The sequence below is a fragment of the Sceloporus occidentalis genome, unplaced genomic scaffold (assembly GCF_023333645.1).
Source record: "Sceloporus occidentalis isolate IW3139 unplaced genomic scaffold, rSceOcc1.0.p SCAF_3, whole genome shotgun sequence".
In the NCBI taxonomy this organism is placed as follows: Eukaryota; Metazoa; Chordata; class Lepidosauria; order Squamata; family Phrynosomatidae; genus Sceloporus; species Sceloporus occidentalis.
The window spans coordinates 184273938-184293952 of NW_028316983.1; the positions used below are offsets into that span (position 1 = coordinate 184273938).

The following is a 20015-nucleotide window of genomic DNA, read 5'->3' on the forward strand; positions in this document are numbered from 1 at the left end:
ACCTCGATTGTCTCCGACAGAGAGGCGGGGTAAAAATAAAGCTATTATTATTATTATTATTAATGCCCACATAACTGTACTTCCAGGTCCTAATTTCCCCCCCTCATTTTTCAAGTACAATATCCATTCTAATTGAAGACTGAGTCAAGGTATGGAAAATTAGTTTAAATGTTTGCATGTACAAGTCTAGAAATTTTAGTCAAAAAACCTGTCCCCCCCAAAAAACGCTGAGTTGACTTATCCATGGGTCAATGTAAGTACTGTTCTTTAACTCTTCTTAAAAAAACAAAACAATAAAAAAACCCAAACCATCCCCTGGGAAAAGGCAAAAGTGTAATCTGTTCAAGAATCAATGACCTTCCCTGCCCCGCTCTACTCTCTCATCCACCCAGCCTTTATTGTGAGCTCAAATAGTTATGCCTGCTGGAATTTTATAACTTCTTCGGCATTATTTCCATTACTCCATCCTTTAGATCCTTTTTTATATGCCCCTAAGTTTTACTCTTTTGACCTATCCAAAGGTTACAACAAAATCCATAATTTGGACTTGAAAACCTGCTCTCAAATTATAGATGAGATTGACTTACAGTTGAGTATCTATGGTAAATCACCTGTGATAATTACGTTTGTTTTCTTGATATTCAAGTATAATCCTGCCTTTGCACTTCTTCCTTGACTTTCTTCAGTAATCATTCCAAGGCTTTGTTATTTTCTGCTAGTAGTATTGTGTCATCTGCATATTTTAAATTGTTAATAGAATCACAGAACTGGAAGAGACCACAGGGGCCATCTATCAAACCACAATCAAAGCACCCTTGACAGATGGCCATCCAGCTATCCTCCAATTTTCACACCTTCTTCCTTAGAGCCCAAATCTTGCTTTACATATGTTATGTTCACCATACAAGTTAAACAACACAGTGGTAAAATGCAGCCTTGCTTGATCCTCTTGCTGACTAAAGAGCATTTAATTTCTCTGTAATCTTGTTCTAACAAAGCCTCTTGTCCTGAGTACAGGTTATCCATCGGTAAAAATCACATGTTGTGGCACACCCATTTCTTTAAGAGTGATCCATATTTTTCATGATCTATGCAATCAAAGGATTTGCTATATTCAATAAGGCTGATTTTCTTTTGAAATTCTTTGATGACCTCTATTATGATCCCTAGTGCATCTTCCTTTCCTGAACCCAGATTGGGCATTTTGTATTTCTCACTCCATATATAGTAAAAGTCTTTGTTGTAGAATTTTGAGCATCATGTTGCTTGTATGGGAAGGTAATGCAATTTTCCAGTGGCTACTGCAATCTCTGATGTCCCCTTTCGTGGGGATTGGAATATATATTGAATGCTTCCAACCTGTGGGCCAGTATTTCATTTTTCATTATTTGTGGACAGATTTTAGTTAGAGCTAGAGTAAATTTTTTCCCTGTAGCTTAAAGCAGCTCTACTGGTATGTCATCTGTTTCTGGTGGTTTATTTCTCACAAGCACTCTGAGAGCAACTTCCACTTCACTTTCTAAAACTGGAGGTTCATCTTCATATGTTTCTTCCTCAAATGACCACATTTTAAATACTGCAATTTAATATAACTTATAAAATTTATAATTTATATTATAGGAGCCCTGGTGGTGCAGTGGTTAAATGCTGGTACTGCAGCCACTCATAGCCACAAAGTTGTGAGTTTGATTCCAGGGGCTCCAAGGTTAACTCAGCCTTCCATCCTTTCATAGGTCAGTACAATGAGTATCCTGCTTGTTGGAGGGAATTAGCTTATACGTTGTAAAACGCTTAGAGACTGCTAGTTCACTGATAAGCAGTATAGAAATATACTTGCTATTGCTATGAAATATCATATTGTAATAATACTTTATCTATTATTAAGGAGCCCTGGTGGCGCAGTGGTTAAATGCCTGTACTGCAGCCACTCACTCACAAACCATAAGGTTGCGAGTTCAATACCAGCAAAAGGGCTCAAGTTCGACTCAGGCTTGCATCCTTCCAGGGAGATCGCTAAAATGAGTACCCAGATTGTTGGGGGCAATTAGCTTACACTTTGTAAACCGCTTAGGGAGTACTTAAGTGCACGGATAAGTGGTATAGAAATGTACTTGCTATTGCTTGTTATTGCTATTATGTACAACTCCTTCCTTTTTTCACAGGAGTAGAGAATCAAATCAATGCTGTTGAATGGGAATATGACCATTAAATCACATTACATGTTCAAGGGGAAAGAGAGTGTGTCCAGACATAAGATGCAACTTTTAACATAAGTAGTTTTTCATGAACTCCTAAAAGATTTTGCCATATCCTAATTATGTTATGTTTTGAAATTAGGTATCATATATTGGCAATGATACAAACTTGGCCTTGAATTCCTCTGTCCACTTATCTAGAAATCCTCCCTTGATTCTTTGAATTCATATGAGGGCTACTGATTTATATTTTCTTAATTAGCTGTCCTTGCTACAACCAGGATCCCAGCGCTTCTGTTCACTAGCATAGCAAGAATAAGATCCTGCCACAGTTTTTAGATAAAACATTTCTCTGTCCCCTTGTTTTCATAGAAGGAATAAACAACAGAATTCTGCTCTAAGAATATAAACTTGAACTAGCATCCATCCCGAACTCTCCTTTTAGTGGACAGAAAAATAACTGCAGTGATTTCAAATGGTATGGAAAACATATAAACTATATTTATCATGTAGATTTTCAGCACTTGGAGAAATCAGTATATCCCATGAACAATTTAATAAAAGTAGTATTTTTTTAAAAAAAAACCACAATTATTTGCAGAAAATTCTTTTTTCTGTCCTACACTGTAGCTTGGAGCACTCTTGCATCCAGTTCCTCATAGAGTAACACTGAAATCCTTTTCGGAGATTCTATTAAGTTCTCAGAAACATGCTTTCACAACATAAAATGAAATGGCATGTGCTTAAATAAAAGTTGAATCTCTTTCTTTTCTTTCTCCTAAGAAGAAACTTTGATGTCATCTGTTGCTATGGTAGCTATTTTATTGAAGAAATTTCTCTTTTTTTTTTCCTAAGCAAAAGGAATAAAACAGTTCATCTAATCAAACAGTGAAACAAATGGCAGAATAACTTTAAAAGATTTAGAACACAGATTGCCAAGTGACGTTAATGAGTATACCAATTTATAATAAACTGGCACCAAATTTTTTCCCTTTTACTAAATTCTTCCTTTTTAAAAATGCCAACACAAAAAATGAACAAAATTCTATAAGATCAGGAATAATATGCAGTTAGTAAAATGCCAGAAGCATCCGCTAAGTAAAACTGGGAGGTGAATGCAGCTCTTTAAATAACTGCCAAAATACTGGCCACACAGCGTTTATTACATCATCTTGTAGAATGACCCACATTAAATATTCTTATTCTTTAGAAAATGAGGGGGATATCAACAACAATGCCAGAAGGCCTATTATATAACATGACACAGAATTAGTAGTGGTTGTGGCAGCAAAGCAGAGATTCTGAAAAACTACTCTGGCTGACAACAAGATCATAGGGTGGATTGCTCTGACAGCTAAGCAGAGTTTTCTCAACTTTCCTTTTCCAAAGAACAGTTCTTTGACAATGCTCAACAAGCCAGTTTTGAAAGGTATGGAATTACAAAACTGTTTTGTAATGCACACAAAAAATTCTGTCTAAAATGTATTTATAACTGCACAAATCCCATATTTCCTGTGTTTGTTAACTTATTCTGAGGAAAAACTAAATAAGAAAAGCATGCCCAAATGGAGAGACAAGGAGTACAAATCATAACCACTGCTTGCAGAAATCATTATATCCAGGAGTCCTATTAGTCATGGTTGATCTGGATCACTAACATAAATGTTTCCTGTTTTTTTTTTAATAGTTTTATAAAATAATTAAAGTATGACTAGGAAATGGCCCAATGGATTGTACATGAAGACCTCCTGAAAACAGAAGAAGATCAATATAAAATGAAAATGTTTGAAAAACAGATGGATTTGAAGTTAAAATGTTTTTTACTGACACCTATTGGAACTATTAGAAAGATTTAGAATGGATTTAAATTTACTTGATTTTGAGGTAACTAAGGCCCCATACAGACAGGCCAAAATAAAGCTGCTTCGGGTCACTTTGGAGGTATGCTGTTTAAATGATCCATACATCCTAAGAGTCCGGAAGCCGTGCCAAAGCCACAATCCAGTCCTAAGGACCGGAGCGCAACTTTGGCACATCTTCCGGACTCTTGGGACACATGTATCATTTAAACAGCACACCTCCAAAGTGACCCGAAGCAGCTTTATTTTGGCCTGTCTGTATGGGGCCATAATCAGATTTTGAATTACAACTGTGTGTAAATGATGATAATTTAATAACTAAAACGTTTACATTATTGTTGAGGATAGAAAAGGAAGATGAATTGGTTAACAACCGTATGGTGAAATGGAAACAGAATATAGGCCAGAATATACAACTGGAGAGTTGAAAGAAACATGGAAAAAGGTTATAATTTTAAAGAAATTTTATAATATGTAAAAATGGTACTTAAACCCAGATAGGATCTCTAAAATGTGTAAAGGACAAATTTAGGTTGGAAATGCAACGTGAATGGTGGGAATTTTTACCATATGTGGTGGACATGTGAAAAAGCAAGAAAATTGGTTCATGCCAAGATGGAAGTGATACTGAAAAACAAATTGCAATTAAAACCAGAGATATTTTTGTTGGGATTGTTGGATGACAAGCTGGGTAAGAAGTATGGAAGGATCCTACAATATATTATAACAGCAGCAAGAGTAATTTATGTGTAGAGGTGCTCAGAAAAATACTCTCTGTTGAAGACTGTATGTTATAATTGTAGGATTTAGCAGAGATGGACAAACTGACCAACTTTTAAAGAGATAATATAGTGGATACCTTTAAAGAAGAATGGTAATTATTTATGGAATACATGCCCAACAATTGGGGAAGACTGGTGGAATTATGTTGTGAAGCTTAAAAGGAAGCATTAATATAAAAGTCAAATGATAATTGCTTATTTAATAGTTAAATTATGTGATTACTTTTGGTTGATTTAGATGATGATGATTTGGCCTTTTTAGTGATTGGTAGAAATATTGCTATTGTTTTACTGACTGTATTTTTTAGATAATATTGTATTTTGTATTGTATTGTGGTTTTTATTCTTTGCTGTAATCCCGCCTTGATCTACAGGAAGAGGTGGGAAATACAAATAAAATTTATTATTATTATTAACTATAACCCTCTACTAGAGAGTTGTAAGTCAAATACAACTCTATTGTTTTAGTATACTTGTCTTGAATTTTGTTAAGTACTGTATATACTAAACTATAAGTCGACCTTATGTATAAATCAAGGTCAGGTTTTGGGGCCATATTTTTGGATTTTGCCATGACCTGTGGATAGGTCAAGGGTTAAATCTGGAGGCTCCTTCAGTGTGTATGTGTGCATATGATAAGAGAGACTCTCATAAAGGCTTTTTGCTTCATCATTTCAGCTTTCGTTTCAGCCTGATGCACAGGCGGGATTCTTAAACAAACAGCGATATCAAACAATCACCCAGGACTCTTTCTGCTTGGCTCTAGAGAGAAATAAACATCTCTTTGCACCACATGGGGAAATCTGAAAGAGCTACAACCATAACCATAGTGACCCATAAATAAGTCGACCTGGGATTTTGGGATCAATTTTCGGGCATAAATGTTTAGATTTATAGACCAGTTTATACAATGTATAGTTATATCAGAATAACATTAGTTTTGATTAGATTGTGATGTGTTGTTTTTTTTTTTAGTATATGTACTATTTTCTCCTTGTACAGATTGAGTCTCTCTTATCTGAAATGCTTGGAACTGGAAGTGTTTCAGATTTTGGATTTTTTTTTTTTTAATATTTGTCAGCCTCCCCTGTCTGTTTTGTGAACAGACAGAGCACTGCCTCCACCACTTCAAAGGCATAAGTGGGTGGCTGGAGGGCTCCCAGAGATCTCCTGTACACTAATCAGGTCTCTTATAGAAAATAAAATGGTTCAATATTTGCGAGCTGGAAAGAGAGATTCATGAGATTTCAAAAACCTGGTCAGGAAAAAAATGCATGGAGTATATTTTCAAATGACTGGGGCAGCAGTTGGAGAAGGCAAGCAGCAAGAGAAGCAGGCAGGTGATAGGAGCTAGGAAGAATGGACTTTGAAGAAGTAGCAGTACTGATGGGCAGCCTGAAATCCAAGTTGTTGTCTCCAACCGTTTCTCTTTGCAGCTTGCAAAAATCACACCATTTTATGGAATCTGATTAGTGTGCTGGAGATCTCCAGGTAGCCTTCCAGCCACCTGCATCCACCTGCTGGTTGTTCAGTCACACCTCTCTCTCCAATCTTGCAAATGTACATACTACGTTACTAGTGTTTTGGCTCCAAAAGTTTTGGATTTTGGAGTATTCTTGATTTCAGAATTTTAGATAAGAGAGACTCAACCTGTATGTAGTTTTACATTTTTAAAATTAGTGTGCTGATCAAAATATTTTTATAAAGAAAATATACAACCCAACAATTTGACACCTTGCTTCTATATTTAAATAAATGGGTCTTACAGCAAATCAAATTTGAACTCTTCCTGGAAGCAAAGAGGACTAAACTGAGACTGTCGTACTTTGGCTATATCATGGGAAGACATGACTCACTAGAAAAGACAATAATACTAGGTAAGGGGGAAGGCAGCAGGAAAAGAGGAATATCATACTCCAGATGGATAGACTCAATCAAGGAAGCCATGACTCTGAGTCTGAAAGACCTAAGGAGGGCTGATATTGATAGGGTAAAATGGAGCTATTTCATTTATCAGGTTGCCATAAGTCGAAGCTGACTTGATGACAGTTAACAACAAAAGTTAAAGTTTAAAGTATTGTGACAGAATTACACATATCTAGGAAACAATGTAAATGTTCTACCATAAAGGTCAGCAGATTTCAGGTTAGAAGAAAGACACAACTGAAGCATACCTTTTGTGGCCACTCTGACACAGTCAATTTTCGTTTCCTATGCCAGACAAAGAAAGAAAAGGTCATTTGTTGATTTGCATCCACAGTAAAAGAAGAAAATAAAAGATGTACTGCTTCTGCTGAAGCAGCTTCTAAGATCTAAGGAAAGCATAAACTTTCCATGTTTGTTCTCAAGCTTAATGGGATTTTGCAGTAGTTCATCTCATTTCCTTGCTATAGACAACAGAAGGAAAATGCACATGGACATGTAACATCAATACTTCACTTAACATTAACCTAGAAGATGAATGAGATGTTACTAGGCATGATACCTGCACTTTCCCCCCTCCCCCTGACAACACCCTGACCTTGGAATATTTTCTTTTCTTTACTGTCAGCTACATAGTTCTAAGCAACATGCAAGACAATGTAACAAAGCAAACAAAAATCAATGGTGTTTCACATTTCTGCACTGTCAGTGCACTGTAAAAGAGGGGCTATTATGGTATTTGGCAGAAAACATTTCCTTGCTGTCAAGAGAGACAGCCAAAGCTTATCAGGAGTTGAAGGGCTTTGGGTAGGTCTGCCCAGAAAATGGAAAACAATGGTAGAATCAGCTGGATAAAATGTGATCTGTAAAGGAAGAACATTTTATATATTTTTCACTTTGACTCTGTCAACTTATTTCTCTTACACTGCTTGAAAGAGAGAAAACGAAAGATATATGTCTAACTCAGGGCAAGCAAGAGGGAATATGAACATTCAGCCTGATGTAAACTAATGTAATTCAACTGAGTAAGCAAAGAGGACAGATAATGGAAAGGGAAAAATCGTTTAACAGCAGTAGTAAGACAGAGTGCCAGTATTTTTGTAAGGAATGTGTGCTTAGGCTTGTCTTCATTGACATGAATATGAAATTAATGCCTCTTTTCTTCACTTCTTGCCCACCCCAATAAGAAGAGGCCACTGTGAATATTCAAAGGGAAAAAAGTGTAATCTCTTTTTCCAATGTATTTTTGGCATTGTATTGCCAGCACACCTGGATACCGGTCTGAAGACTTACCCCATTGGCTCTGCTGACAGCTTGAAAATAAATGCTATAGCTTTTATGAGGGAGAAGAGGAGTGTTCCAGAAGCCGCTGTAGGTTTTGTTGTCACCAATAGTAAAGGGCAGAGCAGCTTGAATACTGTTGGCTGGAAACTCTGCTGCAAAATAATACTGAGAGTTCAAAAGGGAAGCGTTCTGGAAGTGAATCGGCACTGGATAGCATTTCAAGATTTCGGTTGTTTTCTTGGTTCTGCGGGGACGTTCCTCCTCAACAACTATTTGGTAGACACTAAGAAATGGGACAGGGTGGTGGAAGAATAAGGAATGAGAAAAAAAGGGATGGGTTAATTTAAAGCATGTGAAACATATCCATTCAGAAACCCCATTAGCTAGTTTTTATGTTAAAGTACATCATGCTTAAAAGCAAGGAGATGAATGAAATATTTAATATTCAAGACTTAAGGGTTAAAATACATATTCTTACTTTCTTTTAAATATACATAAGGAAAATAATATTCACCATAAAGTTTTAAGAACATTACATAGTCTTTGGATACACTCAAGTACAATGTGCATATTTCATTAATGATAAATACTTTTAAACATGAAAAGTAGGTACAAGATACTCACTTTATGGGATTTGCTCTGTTTGAATAAAGCAGTATGATATCTGACTGAATGGGAAAACAATAAATGAGCAGCAGAAGAACACTGACTGCAGTACTTGTGAGGATAATCCTAATGGTCAAATTTTCTGACCAGGTTAGGACAGAATAGATGATCCTATCTAAGGAAGAAGATGGGCTCTGCCAGGGAAGGGGCCTTCTTCCTGGTGACTCCCAGAATGTTTCAGAAATTCTCATGGTCAAATATGCTGGCTATGTTATCATAGGGCACATGATCTTCTCTACTAATGAAAATGAGGTCCATTAGGGAAGGTGAAGTCTCCTTAGTCTCTCTCACCCTGTTTCCAAAATCTAAATAGGCATAAATCTACCAGGTTGCAGTTTTTCTATGAGCGATAGGCCCCAAAAAGGATCATTCTGGAGACAAGGGAGGAGGAAACATGGCCCATGGGATTTAAGCTCCCTCATTCTCTATGAGAACCAGTTTGGTCTCATGTTGAACAAGAACCCGGGAATTCAAATCCTCATGACCATGGAAACCCATTGGGTGGCCTTTGGCAAGTCCCACTCTCTCAGCCCCAGAAGATGGCAGAAGGAATATGCAGAAACCATCTTTAGGGAACCCTAGTGAGGCAGCCTACTAATTTCCTTGGAGATGGTCAGATTGATCAGTACCAAATATGGAATATATGTTTGAATGGACTGAGTTAAAATACAGCCTAGATTGTGAATGTGAAATACACATAGGGGATGAATAGCAGGGTACCCTATAAATAAGCTCAAGTGAAGCTGAGAAATTCTGCCAGTTAAATTTGGTTCCAGGTTTTAGTTCCCCCATGGACACAAAAATCCACAGACACACAAGTCCTATTAAATACAATGGCATAGTAAAATGGTGCCCCTTATATAAAATGAGAAAATCAAGGTTTGCTTTTTGGAATTTACTGGTACAATTGCTCCTCCTAACTCGTGGATCTGGGATTCACGCCCTCAAATATCCATGGAGGGGCGACCTCTGCTATTTCCAATGGTGTGTGCAGGGGTGCACCCCATTCAAGCCTATGAGGCTTGAATATGCGTGAGCCTCCATTTTTGCGCACCGGGGGAGGGGGTCTTGAACGGATCCCCCGTGAAAATGGAGGGCCAACTGTATATACTTTTAAAAAATATTTTCAAGTTGCGGATGGCTGAATCCCTAAATAAAGAATCCGTGTATACAGAGGGCCAATTGTAAAATCCCCTATTATAATCAGGTAATTATTATCAAATCTATGAACCTGAAGTTGATTTTTATGAGTATGATGTTGACTATCCCACTAAGTAAACTGCATGTAGTTCCTTTTTCCAGTGACTACATCTAGCTTCTCCTGATTCATGCTTCTCACGTTCCTAAGTGTCGTGCTGCTTTGAATTTTTCTTTCACAAGGGTGTCAACAGCTGAATGTCCTTTTGGCTTGATTCCACTTGTATCATTAATAATAATAATAATAATAACAACAACAACAACATTTTATTTATATACCGCCTTTCCAGAGATCAAGGCGGTTTCACAACACAACACATATAACAATAAAAACCATTAAAAACATCATAAAAGCAAATCATACAGTAAACAGTCTCACGCTAGCTCAACAATGCTGCTGAGAGGAGAGAGGAAGGGAGTATATCAGGGGTCATCAGGGGTCAGGGTATGCCTGCTGGAATAGGTGTGTTTTTAACCCCTTTTTAAACTGTTCCAGCGAGGCGGCCGAGCGGAGCTCGCCGGGAAGCGAGTTCCAGAGCTTGGGGCCGAGGTAGAAAAGGCCCTCTGCGTGGTGGTGACATATCTAGCATCTGGAACCCTTAACAATTGCTTCCCGGCAGACCTGAGTGTGCGGGGCGGATTGTATGGAGAGAGGCGGTCCTCCAAGTACCCTGGGCCCAAGCTATTTAGGGCTTTATAGGTAATAACCAACACCTTGTATTGCGCCCGGAAGCGAATAGGCAACCAATGAAGGTCTTTAAGGACTGGTGTTATATGACTGGTCCTGGAAGTACCAGTGACCAGTCTTGCCGCCATATTCTGCACCAATTGCAGCTTCCGGGTATGGTACAAGGGTTCCCCCATGTAGAGCGCATTACAGAAATCCAATCGAGAGATTACCAGAGCATGTACTACCGTTTCAAGGTCCCTCTGGCCCAGGTAGGGGCGCAGCTGGCGGATCAACCGAAGCTGATAACAGGTACTCCTGACTGTCGCATCCACCTGAGATGTAAGGTGGAGCGACGAGTCAAGGAGCACCCCCAGATTGCTCACTGAGTCCTTCACGGGAAGCGTGACCCCGTTCAGGACAGGTGGAGACACAACCATTCCTAGGCCCGAGAACCTATCACGAGCACTTCCGTTTTCTCTAGATTCAGGCTGAGTCTATTTTCCCTCATCCAGCCCATTACCGACTCCAGACAGGCGACGAGAGGAGAGATGCCATCCTTGGTCACTGAATCAGTCGGACACATAGAGAAGACTATCTGGGTGTCATCAGCATACTGATAACCCCGCGCCCCGTGCCTCCGGATGATCTCTCCCAGCGGTTTCATGTAAATGTTGAAAAGCATGGGGGACAGAATGGCTCCTTGAGGGACACCAGATGTAAGGGCCCTCTTATCGGAGTGCATGTCCCCCAGCTGCACCATCTGGAACCTACCCGAGAGGTAGGATCGAAACCACTGGAGCGCAGTGCCCCCGATTCCCAACTCCCCCAGGCGCTCCAGAAGGATACCATGGTCAATGGTATCGAAAGCCGCTGAGATGTCCAAGAGCACTAACAGGGACACACTACCCCTGTCCATGCCCAGGCACAGTGTTATTCGTAATTGTCCTTTACTGTACCCCAGTAGCTCACTGAGCGTCTTCTGACTTGGGAGTCTCATCTTCTGGAAATATCTCCTGTTTCATCTCTTTGTCTCATCATAGGGTTTTCACAGTGAAAGACATTTAAAGGGGGTTTACCATGCCTTGCTATGTGTAGTACTAAAAAAATGTTAGCTAAGTTGCTATAGCTATTATCTCTAAGAGATCCTCCACCAGTGTTATCCACTCTATTCCTATTGCTCAGTAGCTGTTTGACACATTTAGTCTGGCCCCTTAACAAAAACCTGTCTGACATGGGAGATCCTACTAGCAGTACTGCTACCATCAACATAACCTATTGCCTCACAGGTGCAAGCAATCCCACCACCGCAGAAAGGTACTGTCATGGTGCTTATCCATAGTTCGGTGGGCCCTCCTTATCCATGGACTTGCCATCTGTGGATTTGAGCATCCGCGGATGGCAAGCCCATTGTCCTCAATGGCAGCCTGCATGCAGCTGTGCCACCTTCCTTCCTTCCTTCCTTCCTTCCTTCCTTCCTTCCTTCCTTCCTCTCTGCCCTGGATTGACTTTGGGGGTGGAGTCTGCCATCCAGTCTGCCAGCGTCGGGGCTGGAGCCAGGGCTTGAGTCTTGCAACCCCTATTCCCAGGATGAAGCCTCTGGGCTTCAAGACTCAAGCCCCAGCCCTGGAGCTTCCTCTGGCCAACAGGGCTCTGAATCAAGTCCCAGAGTTCTGTTGGCAGGAGGGAGCAAGGGCCAGGACTTGAGTCTCAGAGCCCAGAGGCTCCGTCCTGGATACTAGGCCTGGGCTCTGAGACTCAAGCCCTGGCCCTGGCTCCAGCTGACTGGATGGTAGACTTCGCCCCCAAAGCGAAGCTGGGGCAGACAGGAAGGAAGGAAGCAAGGAAGGAAGGAGGGAGGGGAGCAGGGTGAGGGACTTTTGTCTCATTCTCCCTAATGGTGATGTGGCCACATGGCTGTGCTGTCATTAAGGACAATGGGACTTGAACATACATTAATTTTGTTTTCCACCAGAAGCGGGGGGGGGGGGGGTCCGGAACGGATCCCCCAAGGATACCAAGGGCCCACTATACCAATTCAAAACTGCACATTGCAGATTGAGAGAACTGTGAGCATCAAAGAACAATCACATTTGGGTTTGCAACTGACTCTTGCCTATGAGCAGTGTGGTTGATATAAGGGGAATCAAATCATTCTGTACCCTATGTACTCTTTTAGGGACAGTCTTGACTGATTACTGTCCTACAGTTAATGGATCCTGTGGAATTGTCATATTGTTTGGGTGAGAAGACACATCTTACAGTCATTGTCAGTGGACTATCCTCTTCCCTGGCTAAAAGAGATAGACATCACTCTTGCTACAGGCTGCTGTCCATGAATGCTAACAACAAATTGGTGTGTGTGTGTGTGTGTGTAAGCAAGCAGGTACAGCCCTCCAAAGTCTTCTGGATGGCTAATGCAGCCATCCAGTTGCCCATCCCTGCTATGGATTCTCATATAGAAAGTTTGCATCTCTAACCTGAATGAAGCCTTGTTTACATCCATTTATAAAGGTTGTCTGAAATGTTACAGTAGAATTGGCATTCAAGTCTAGTTATATCCTGATCAGTCTGGTTAACCTGCATGCAGCACTCCTTGTACAGTGCAGTCTAAACACCTGGATTCATCCTCTGACTCATTAAAGGAAGAACCAAGTTGACTAGAGCTATTTCAAACCCCAAATATCTTTTCATCTTTACTCTGAAAGACAAATTAGATTTGTGAGCAACCAGACCTCAAATCTATTTGCTCTTAAATAATTTAAGCACTGAAAGGTCACAAAGCTCTTTTCTGTTCCCCTTTATCAAAGTCCAAGTGGTAATGAAAAATGGCTAAATCCTGTCTGCTGCCCCATTTCCACACAGGACTGTCTCCCTGATGTAAATTAATACACTATAAGCACCTGGGTCAACAGTAACCTGACAGCATTTTATGAGTTATGTGTTTTAAATTTGTATAAATGAGATCATCTTGCTAATGAATTTTATAAGATCATTTGAATTACAGCCATAATATAAAAAAACCCCTTAAATCTTACTATTGGAAATGCTTCTTGGTAATATATAATGCAACACCACAGCCAGAAAAAAAATCTTTAGGCTCAAATTTGATAAAACCAGCAATCACTGAACTAGATCTTATATCCCTCCAGTGTGTTGATCATATTTTCCAATTGTCTTAAGAAGCACTATGCCTTTAAAAAAAAATCCATATATTTGCATTTAAACAAAAATATGAAATAAAATCCAGGCTCAACCAGAATGTGTCAAAATTTTTATTACATACTATAATCTGAACAAAATTATTTATTCTCCATTTTTTTTTTACTATTACCACATGCAGTTCATGCATACAGAAATACTTCATGAATAAGGAAATGTTCTTTGAACATCTGGTATCATTATATCTAATTTTGTTTGTTTTCTTCATCAACCATACAAATGGCCAAGAGAAACAGCATGGTGTAGTGGTTTGAGTGTTGGACTAGGATTAAGAAGAAGAACCTTGGTGGCTCCCTAACTCCATCTGCCTTGGCCCAAGCCTCAGAGGGAGAGAAAAACTGCTGGACATGATCCCCTTCCCCACCACCATTCCCTTTTCCTTTTGTGTCGTGTCTTTTTAGATTGTAAGCCCGAGGGCAGGAAATTGTCTAATTAAAAATAATAATAATTGTAAGCCTCTCTGAGAATCTTTAGGGCTGAAGGGCGGGGTATAAATACCAAAAATAGTAAATAAATAAATAAGACACTGAGAGATCAGGGTTTGAATCCTCACTGAGTCACAGAAACCCACTAAAGCCTCAAACAGATGGCCCAAAAGGACTGTCATTGGGTTGCATTGGGGGCATGATGTTCAGATGACGCACTTCCTAAACACAACCAGAAGCCCCCTCTCCCTGGGCATGGCTCTTAGCCAAAGAACCAGCCCAAAAAAGAGTAGTAAAATAGAGTGCGCCTGCGTCATATGCAGGCACGACTTATGCAGCTTTCAGCATACGCTGAAAGCCGTGCTAGAAGAAGGTTTGGTGTACCTCGGAAGGGGTAATAACGTGCGGGCCTATGGCCCACACGCCGCACCACACCGCAGGCATAAGCCCCATTATCTTTAAGTGGGCTTAAGCATACGTGGAATTCCCCTTACGCAGGGAGTCCAGAACAGACCCCCCGCGCAAGGGAAGGGCCCACTGTATAGCTCCTTTTTGGTGCCTGGTTCAGGACTGTAGTGGCAGCCCAGATCAAGGCTGGCATGTGCGAGTGCCACAGTCGTGGGCCAAATGACAGTGGTGCAGTTCTGACACAGACCTTTTGTGCCATCTGCTTTGCCCCTAGGTGGGCCTGGGCAAGTTACACTCTCTCAGCCTCAGTGGAAGGCAATGGTAAATTACCTCTGAACAAATCTTGCCAAGAAACACCCATGACAAAAACAGCTTGAAGGCATGCAACAAACAAATGGCCACACCAATTCCTTCTATTTAATGAATCTAATGAAGGAGGAACTTATTTACAAAACCTCCTGCCACAACAGACTAGTTAATTTTTAAAGTGCTATAGGATATTTAGGTACAATCTAGTGGTGTCTTGTTCTGCCTAAATCCCACCCAAATTAATAGGAGCACTGTAATCTCACATAGCAATCTCACATTGCTAGCATTAAGTTCAGGGAGGCATGAAAAATACCATTTAATGGGTTTCCAAAATATATTCCAAGGTAAAGATTCTTTATGCTTTTAGCACAGTATAAATATAAACCAACGCTGGATCCCAGAGTCACACAATTTATTGTGTAACAGGAGCCTTGGTCTTGAGCTGAAGTATTGATTAGTTTCCTATCCACCATGTCAAAACTGAGAAGGAACTCTGTGTGCATACGCTTGTAAAATAAGTGAATACCGTAGGGACTACTAACATATATCCTGAACAGGCATGGCTTTTACACCAATGTAGTAATCCATGTGCTACTGCTATTGAACTTCATTGTTTTCATTCTCTCCTCCCACTCTTTCTCCTAGCATTTAGATTTAAACCAGATGGCAGGAACTGTCAAATTAACTATCTGCAAGCCATTCTAGCAGCCATCTGTAAGGCATTCTGGTTAAAGTATGATATATAAATGCATAAACAAATAAAGAAATGGTATATCTTTAATTATGGATTCCTTTGGTCACCATTTGTTCCAGTATGGTAAATACATAATCCAGGTCTTTTTAAAAATCTCAAATTGATTGAATTTTTAATTCTTAAGCATATCTGTGAAAGGTAAGTTTCTCCATTATTTTGCACTACCAGATCTTAGAAAGTGATTATGTTGTTCTCCAAGCTTTAACTAGCCAAACTCTTGCTCCTCTTACTTTATAGTTATTCCTCACTTTCCCCTTAAAAATGTTAAGAATTGGTTGTTTACGGAAGCAGGCTTAGTTGCAGGTACAAAGATATACAACTGATCACTAAATTTAGAATTGTACAAGCCATTATATTCCCCATCACCATGTACAGATGTGAGAGCTAGACAGTGAAAAAAGCCAACAGAAAGACATAAACTCATTTGAGATGTGGTGCTGGAGAAGAGGGCTAAGGATAGCATGGAGGGCCAAATAAACAAATGGTTCCTAAAACAGATCAAGCCTGAATTGTCCCTAGTAGCCAAGATGACAAAACTGAGGCTATTGTACTGTGGCCACAGTAAGGACAATAATGCTAAGAAAGGTAGAAGACAGCAGAAAAAGAGGAAGACTGCATGGCCAGGTGGTTTGACTCAATCAGGGAGATCTTCAGGGCCTAAGCAGAGCAGTGGAGGGTAGGGTCTTGGAGATGTCTCATCCACATGGCTGCTATGAGTAGGCACCGACTTGAAGGCAGTTGACAACAACAACAAGCAGGGGGGTTACTATCAGATGTAGGCAGAAACCTGAAGCATTTTGTATCCCAAAAGCCTCTGCTGCAGAACATTCATTCCAAACCTTACATTCTAGTTGACATAAACTGGGAAGACACTACGGTTGCTAGTAGCTGAGACCTCAGTATGCTCAATGTCTTATTATTGTATGTAGGCTGCTGTTGTAAAATATATTTTGCAGAGTGGGGTCTGAATTCTTCAAAAACATCCCTGCTCAAACATCACTTAAACATGTTATCTTTCTGTAACATATTTACTAGCATCTAGAAGCTGATGCTCTTCATTCAAACTCAGGGGACTATAAATCTCTGAAGTGGGCCAAGCATAGGTGAGCAGGCCAAAATATTATTTTCCCTTTAGTCTACTACAGATAGACTCCACAAATAAACCTACTAAGGCCCAAGTAGCCTTCTGAAGGAAGTAATAAAAGATGGCTTAATTTCCGCTTCTAGAGATAAATGCCCAATACAAACTCTCAAGTAAGCTTGGATAAAATTTACTTTTACATTCCCAATCTAGAGGGAGGGGGAGTGGAGGGATGGCATCTCATTCCCCCATTTAAAAAAATGAAATCTTTAAGCTTCTTTGTGGCTGCCCAACCATTTCACATGAATATTTTCAAAGATTTAAAAAGTCACTATTTACAAAGGGGATTTTCTTCCAAAAAGACATCCAAGCAAAGCCTTTTCTTAGCATTCCTATACACACAGACAGGAAATCTCTATGGTTCTGCTGTAAAGAGAGTGTATCATCAGTAGAAGGTGAAGGCATTTCCCCCCTGCACATTACTACAAGGGCATTTGCAATGAGAGTGAGACCAATTATTCACCTCCTCGGGGAGGGAAAATGTTTGTTTATTTATATGATATCTTGATTGCAGCAGAGCTCTGGGAGCTTCAAAGGCTGCACATTTTTGCCATTGCAACTCTCTCCTGAATGGTAGGTTTTAGTTAAATACAAGGAAAAGATATTCCTTGTGCTCACTCCAATGCATATATTATAATGTTATGTAAAATGGCATGAATTTTCCTGCACCCTGCAAAAGATCACAGTATTACGGTTAAAAGAAAAGAAGGCTATACCATCCTTCTGACTATGCAATGGAAGCTATATTAGAGCAGATGATGACTAGATACAACCACAGAAATACACAGCTTTTCTGCGCATGCCAAAATCTGGTGCAAAAGACTTAACAACTGAATTTGTGCAATGTCACTCCTCCATTAGCGATATTACTATAATTTTACAGGATTGTGGAATGCGGCCTATGGGACACATACATGGTAAACCTGTATGAATCCCATTTCGGCAGGTAATAGGTGGGAAGTCACATGGCTGATTGTTTCTTGATAACCTCCCCTCCTACACAACTTCAACTGCAAACACAATATCAGATATCAGGGGAACATTCTATATTTCTGCCTGATATGCATGGTTGTAGTTGCTTTCTGTGTGGATTATTAAAAGAAATAAGGACATCATATCATGGGAGTCCCATCACCAATATGAAGTTATACAGTCCAAACACAGGCTTACTATTTCAGTGAGAACTAGTTTAAGGTAATCAAGTGTTCAGTCATATACATCAACTATGCAAAGGGATCTTGTAGCACCTTTGAGACTAAGTTAAAATATAAATACCATAAATAATAATAATAATAATAAGTGAGAAGAAGTTGTAGCATAAGCTTTAGTAGACTTTATCTACTTCCTCAGATGCATGGAGTGAAGTGCTGCCCAGGAAGGACCTTTATAATCAGCCTATAGGACTAGCCATAGAAATGAAAAACTTGTAGGTATGGTGAAGAGGTGAAAATTTCAGTGTCACCTATGGTTGATGAGGGACAATAGCAGGTGGAAAGATACTGCCTATGGCCAGGGTGGGTGGATGACCACATGAATGGTGGAGGAAGTTTAGGAATGTGGTGTATATTGGCTGGGAACCAGAAAGGAGATGTGATAAAGGAGAGAGTATCAAGGAGATGTGCCAAGTGTGTTCTCATGAGGCTAGGGTGTTATAAGATATGAAGTGCCCTCTCAGCCAGTTAATCACATCTTCTTTCTGGTTCTCAGCTTGTACACACCACATTCCTAAGTTTCCTCCACCATTCATATGGACATCCACCCACCCTGGCCTTAGTCAACATCTTTCCACCTGCCTTTGTCCCTCAATGATGATAGTTAAAACTGAACTTGTCACCTCATCACCATAGCCGTATGTTTTGCATTTCTATGGTTATTCGTACAGACCCTCCCTGCACAGCAGTTCACTCCATGCATCTGAGGAAGTAGTCTAGAAGCCATGCCCTATAAGAAACGACTTAGATCGCTGGCTATGTTTAGCGTGGGGAAGAGAAGGTTAAGAGGTGACATGATAGCCCTGTTGAAATGGACAGGTTGCTCACCTGTGACTGTGTTTCTTCGAGTGGTCATCTGCGAATTCACACAAATGGGTTATTTCTGCGCATGCGCAGCAAACTCGGAAACTTCTAGAATCTCCAGGCAGAAAGTCATGTAACTTTCTGCAGCCTCTTGCAACTTTTTGGCGGTAGCCCCGCCCACCCATATATAAGACCCCTACCGGTCCGCTCTGCTTCAGTTCCGAATGAGCCGCAGACAGCGCGGCAGCAAGCGTTATCAAATGAGCAGACACTGAGGGGACGGATGGGTGGGTTTGTGTGAATTCGCAGATGACCACTCGAAGAAACACAGTCACAGGTGAGCAACCTGTCCTTCTTCTTCGTGGTCTCTGCGAATCACACAAATGGGTTAGACTAGCGAGCTATAGTCAGAGGAGGAGGGAGTGTCAACCATGAAAAATCAAACAGAGAATAAAGTATGTGAACCAAACAACTGTGTTATTTATTTACAGTGTAAATATTCAATGTATGGCAGAAAGTAACACTGCCCTCCCAAAGGCTGCATCTTGCCTGGCCCTGGCGTCCAGCCTATAGTGCTTAATGAATGTCATTGGTTGTGACCAAACAGCAGCCTTACACACATCCTCGAGCGGGATCCCAGCTAAAAAGGCCGAGGATGCTGCTACCGCCCTAGTTACATGGGCTCTAACCCGTCCTGGTAGGGGCTTCTTTGCCAGTTCATAGCAGAGGTGAATGGTACTGGCAACCCACTTGGAAAACCTCTGCGGTGAAACCGGCAGTCCCCTCCTGGCCTCGGAGTAGCATACAAAAAGTCTCTCCGACCGTCTGGTGGCAGCAGTTCTGTCTAGATAGAACGCCAGTGCCCTGCGAACATCCAGGGAGTGAAGCTGGCGCTCTGAGTCCGTGGTCGGGCTAGGGGCTAAGGTTGGCAAAACAATGTCCTGGTTAACATGGAAAGCAGACACCACCTTTGGTAAGAATGAAATGTCCGTCCGGAGAACGACCTTGTCTTTGTGAAAACGTAGGAAGGGCTGGTCCATTCTGAGTGCACACAGTTCACCGGCCCGACGGGCTGACGTGATCGCTACCAGGAAGGCCGTCTTCCATGTCAGGAGTCTCAGATCTGTGGTAGTTAAAGGTTCAAATGGTCTGGACATCAGAATTGCCA

At 40.6% G+C, this 20015-nt stretch overlaps 1 protein-coding gene across 12 annotated transcripts in view; it reads right to left on the bottom strand.

The window, feature by feature from the left end:
- PTPRM (protein tyrosine phosphatase receptor type M) overlaps positions 1–20015 on the bottom strand; it is a 625500-nt gene that overhangs the window by 224868 nt on the left and 380617 nt on the right. For all 12 annotated transcript variants that reach the window (XM_089517070.1, XM_089517069.1, XM_089517061.1 and 9 more), the window contains exons 12-13: positions 8053–8326; positions 7011–7047 (exon numbers count right to left, since the gene is read on the bottom strand). In XM_089517070.1, the coding sequence (XP_089373196.1) occupies positions 7011–7047; positions 8053–8326 (311 nt within the window). The remainder of the gene's footprint in view (positions 1–7010; positions 7048–8052; positions 8327–20015) is intronic.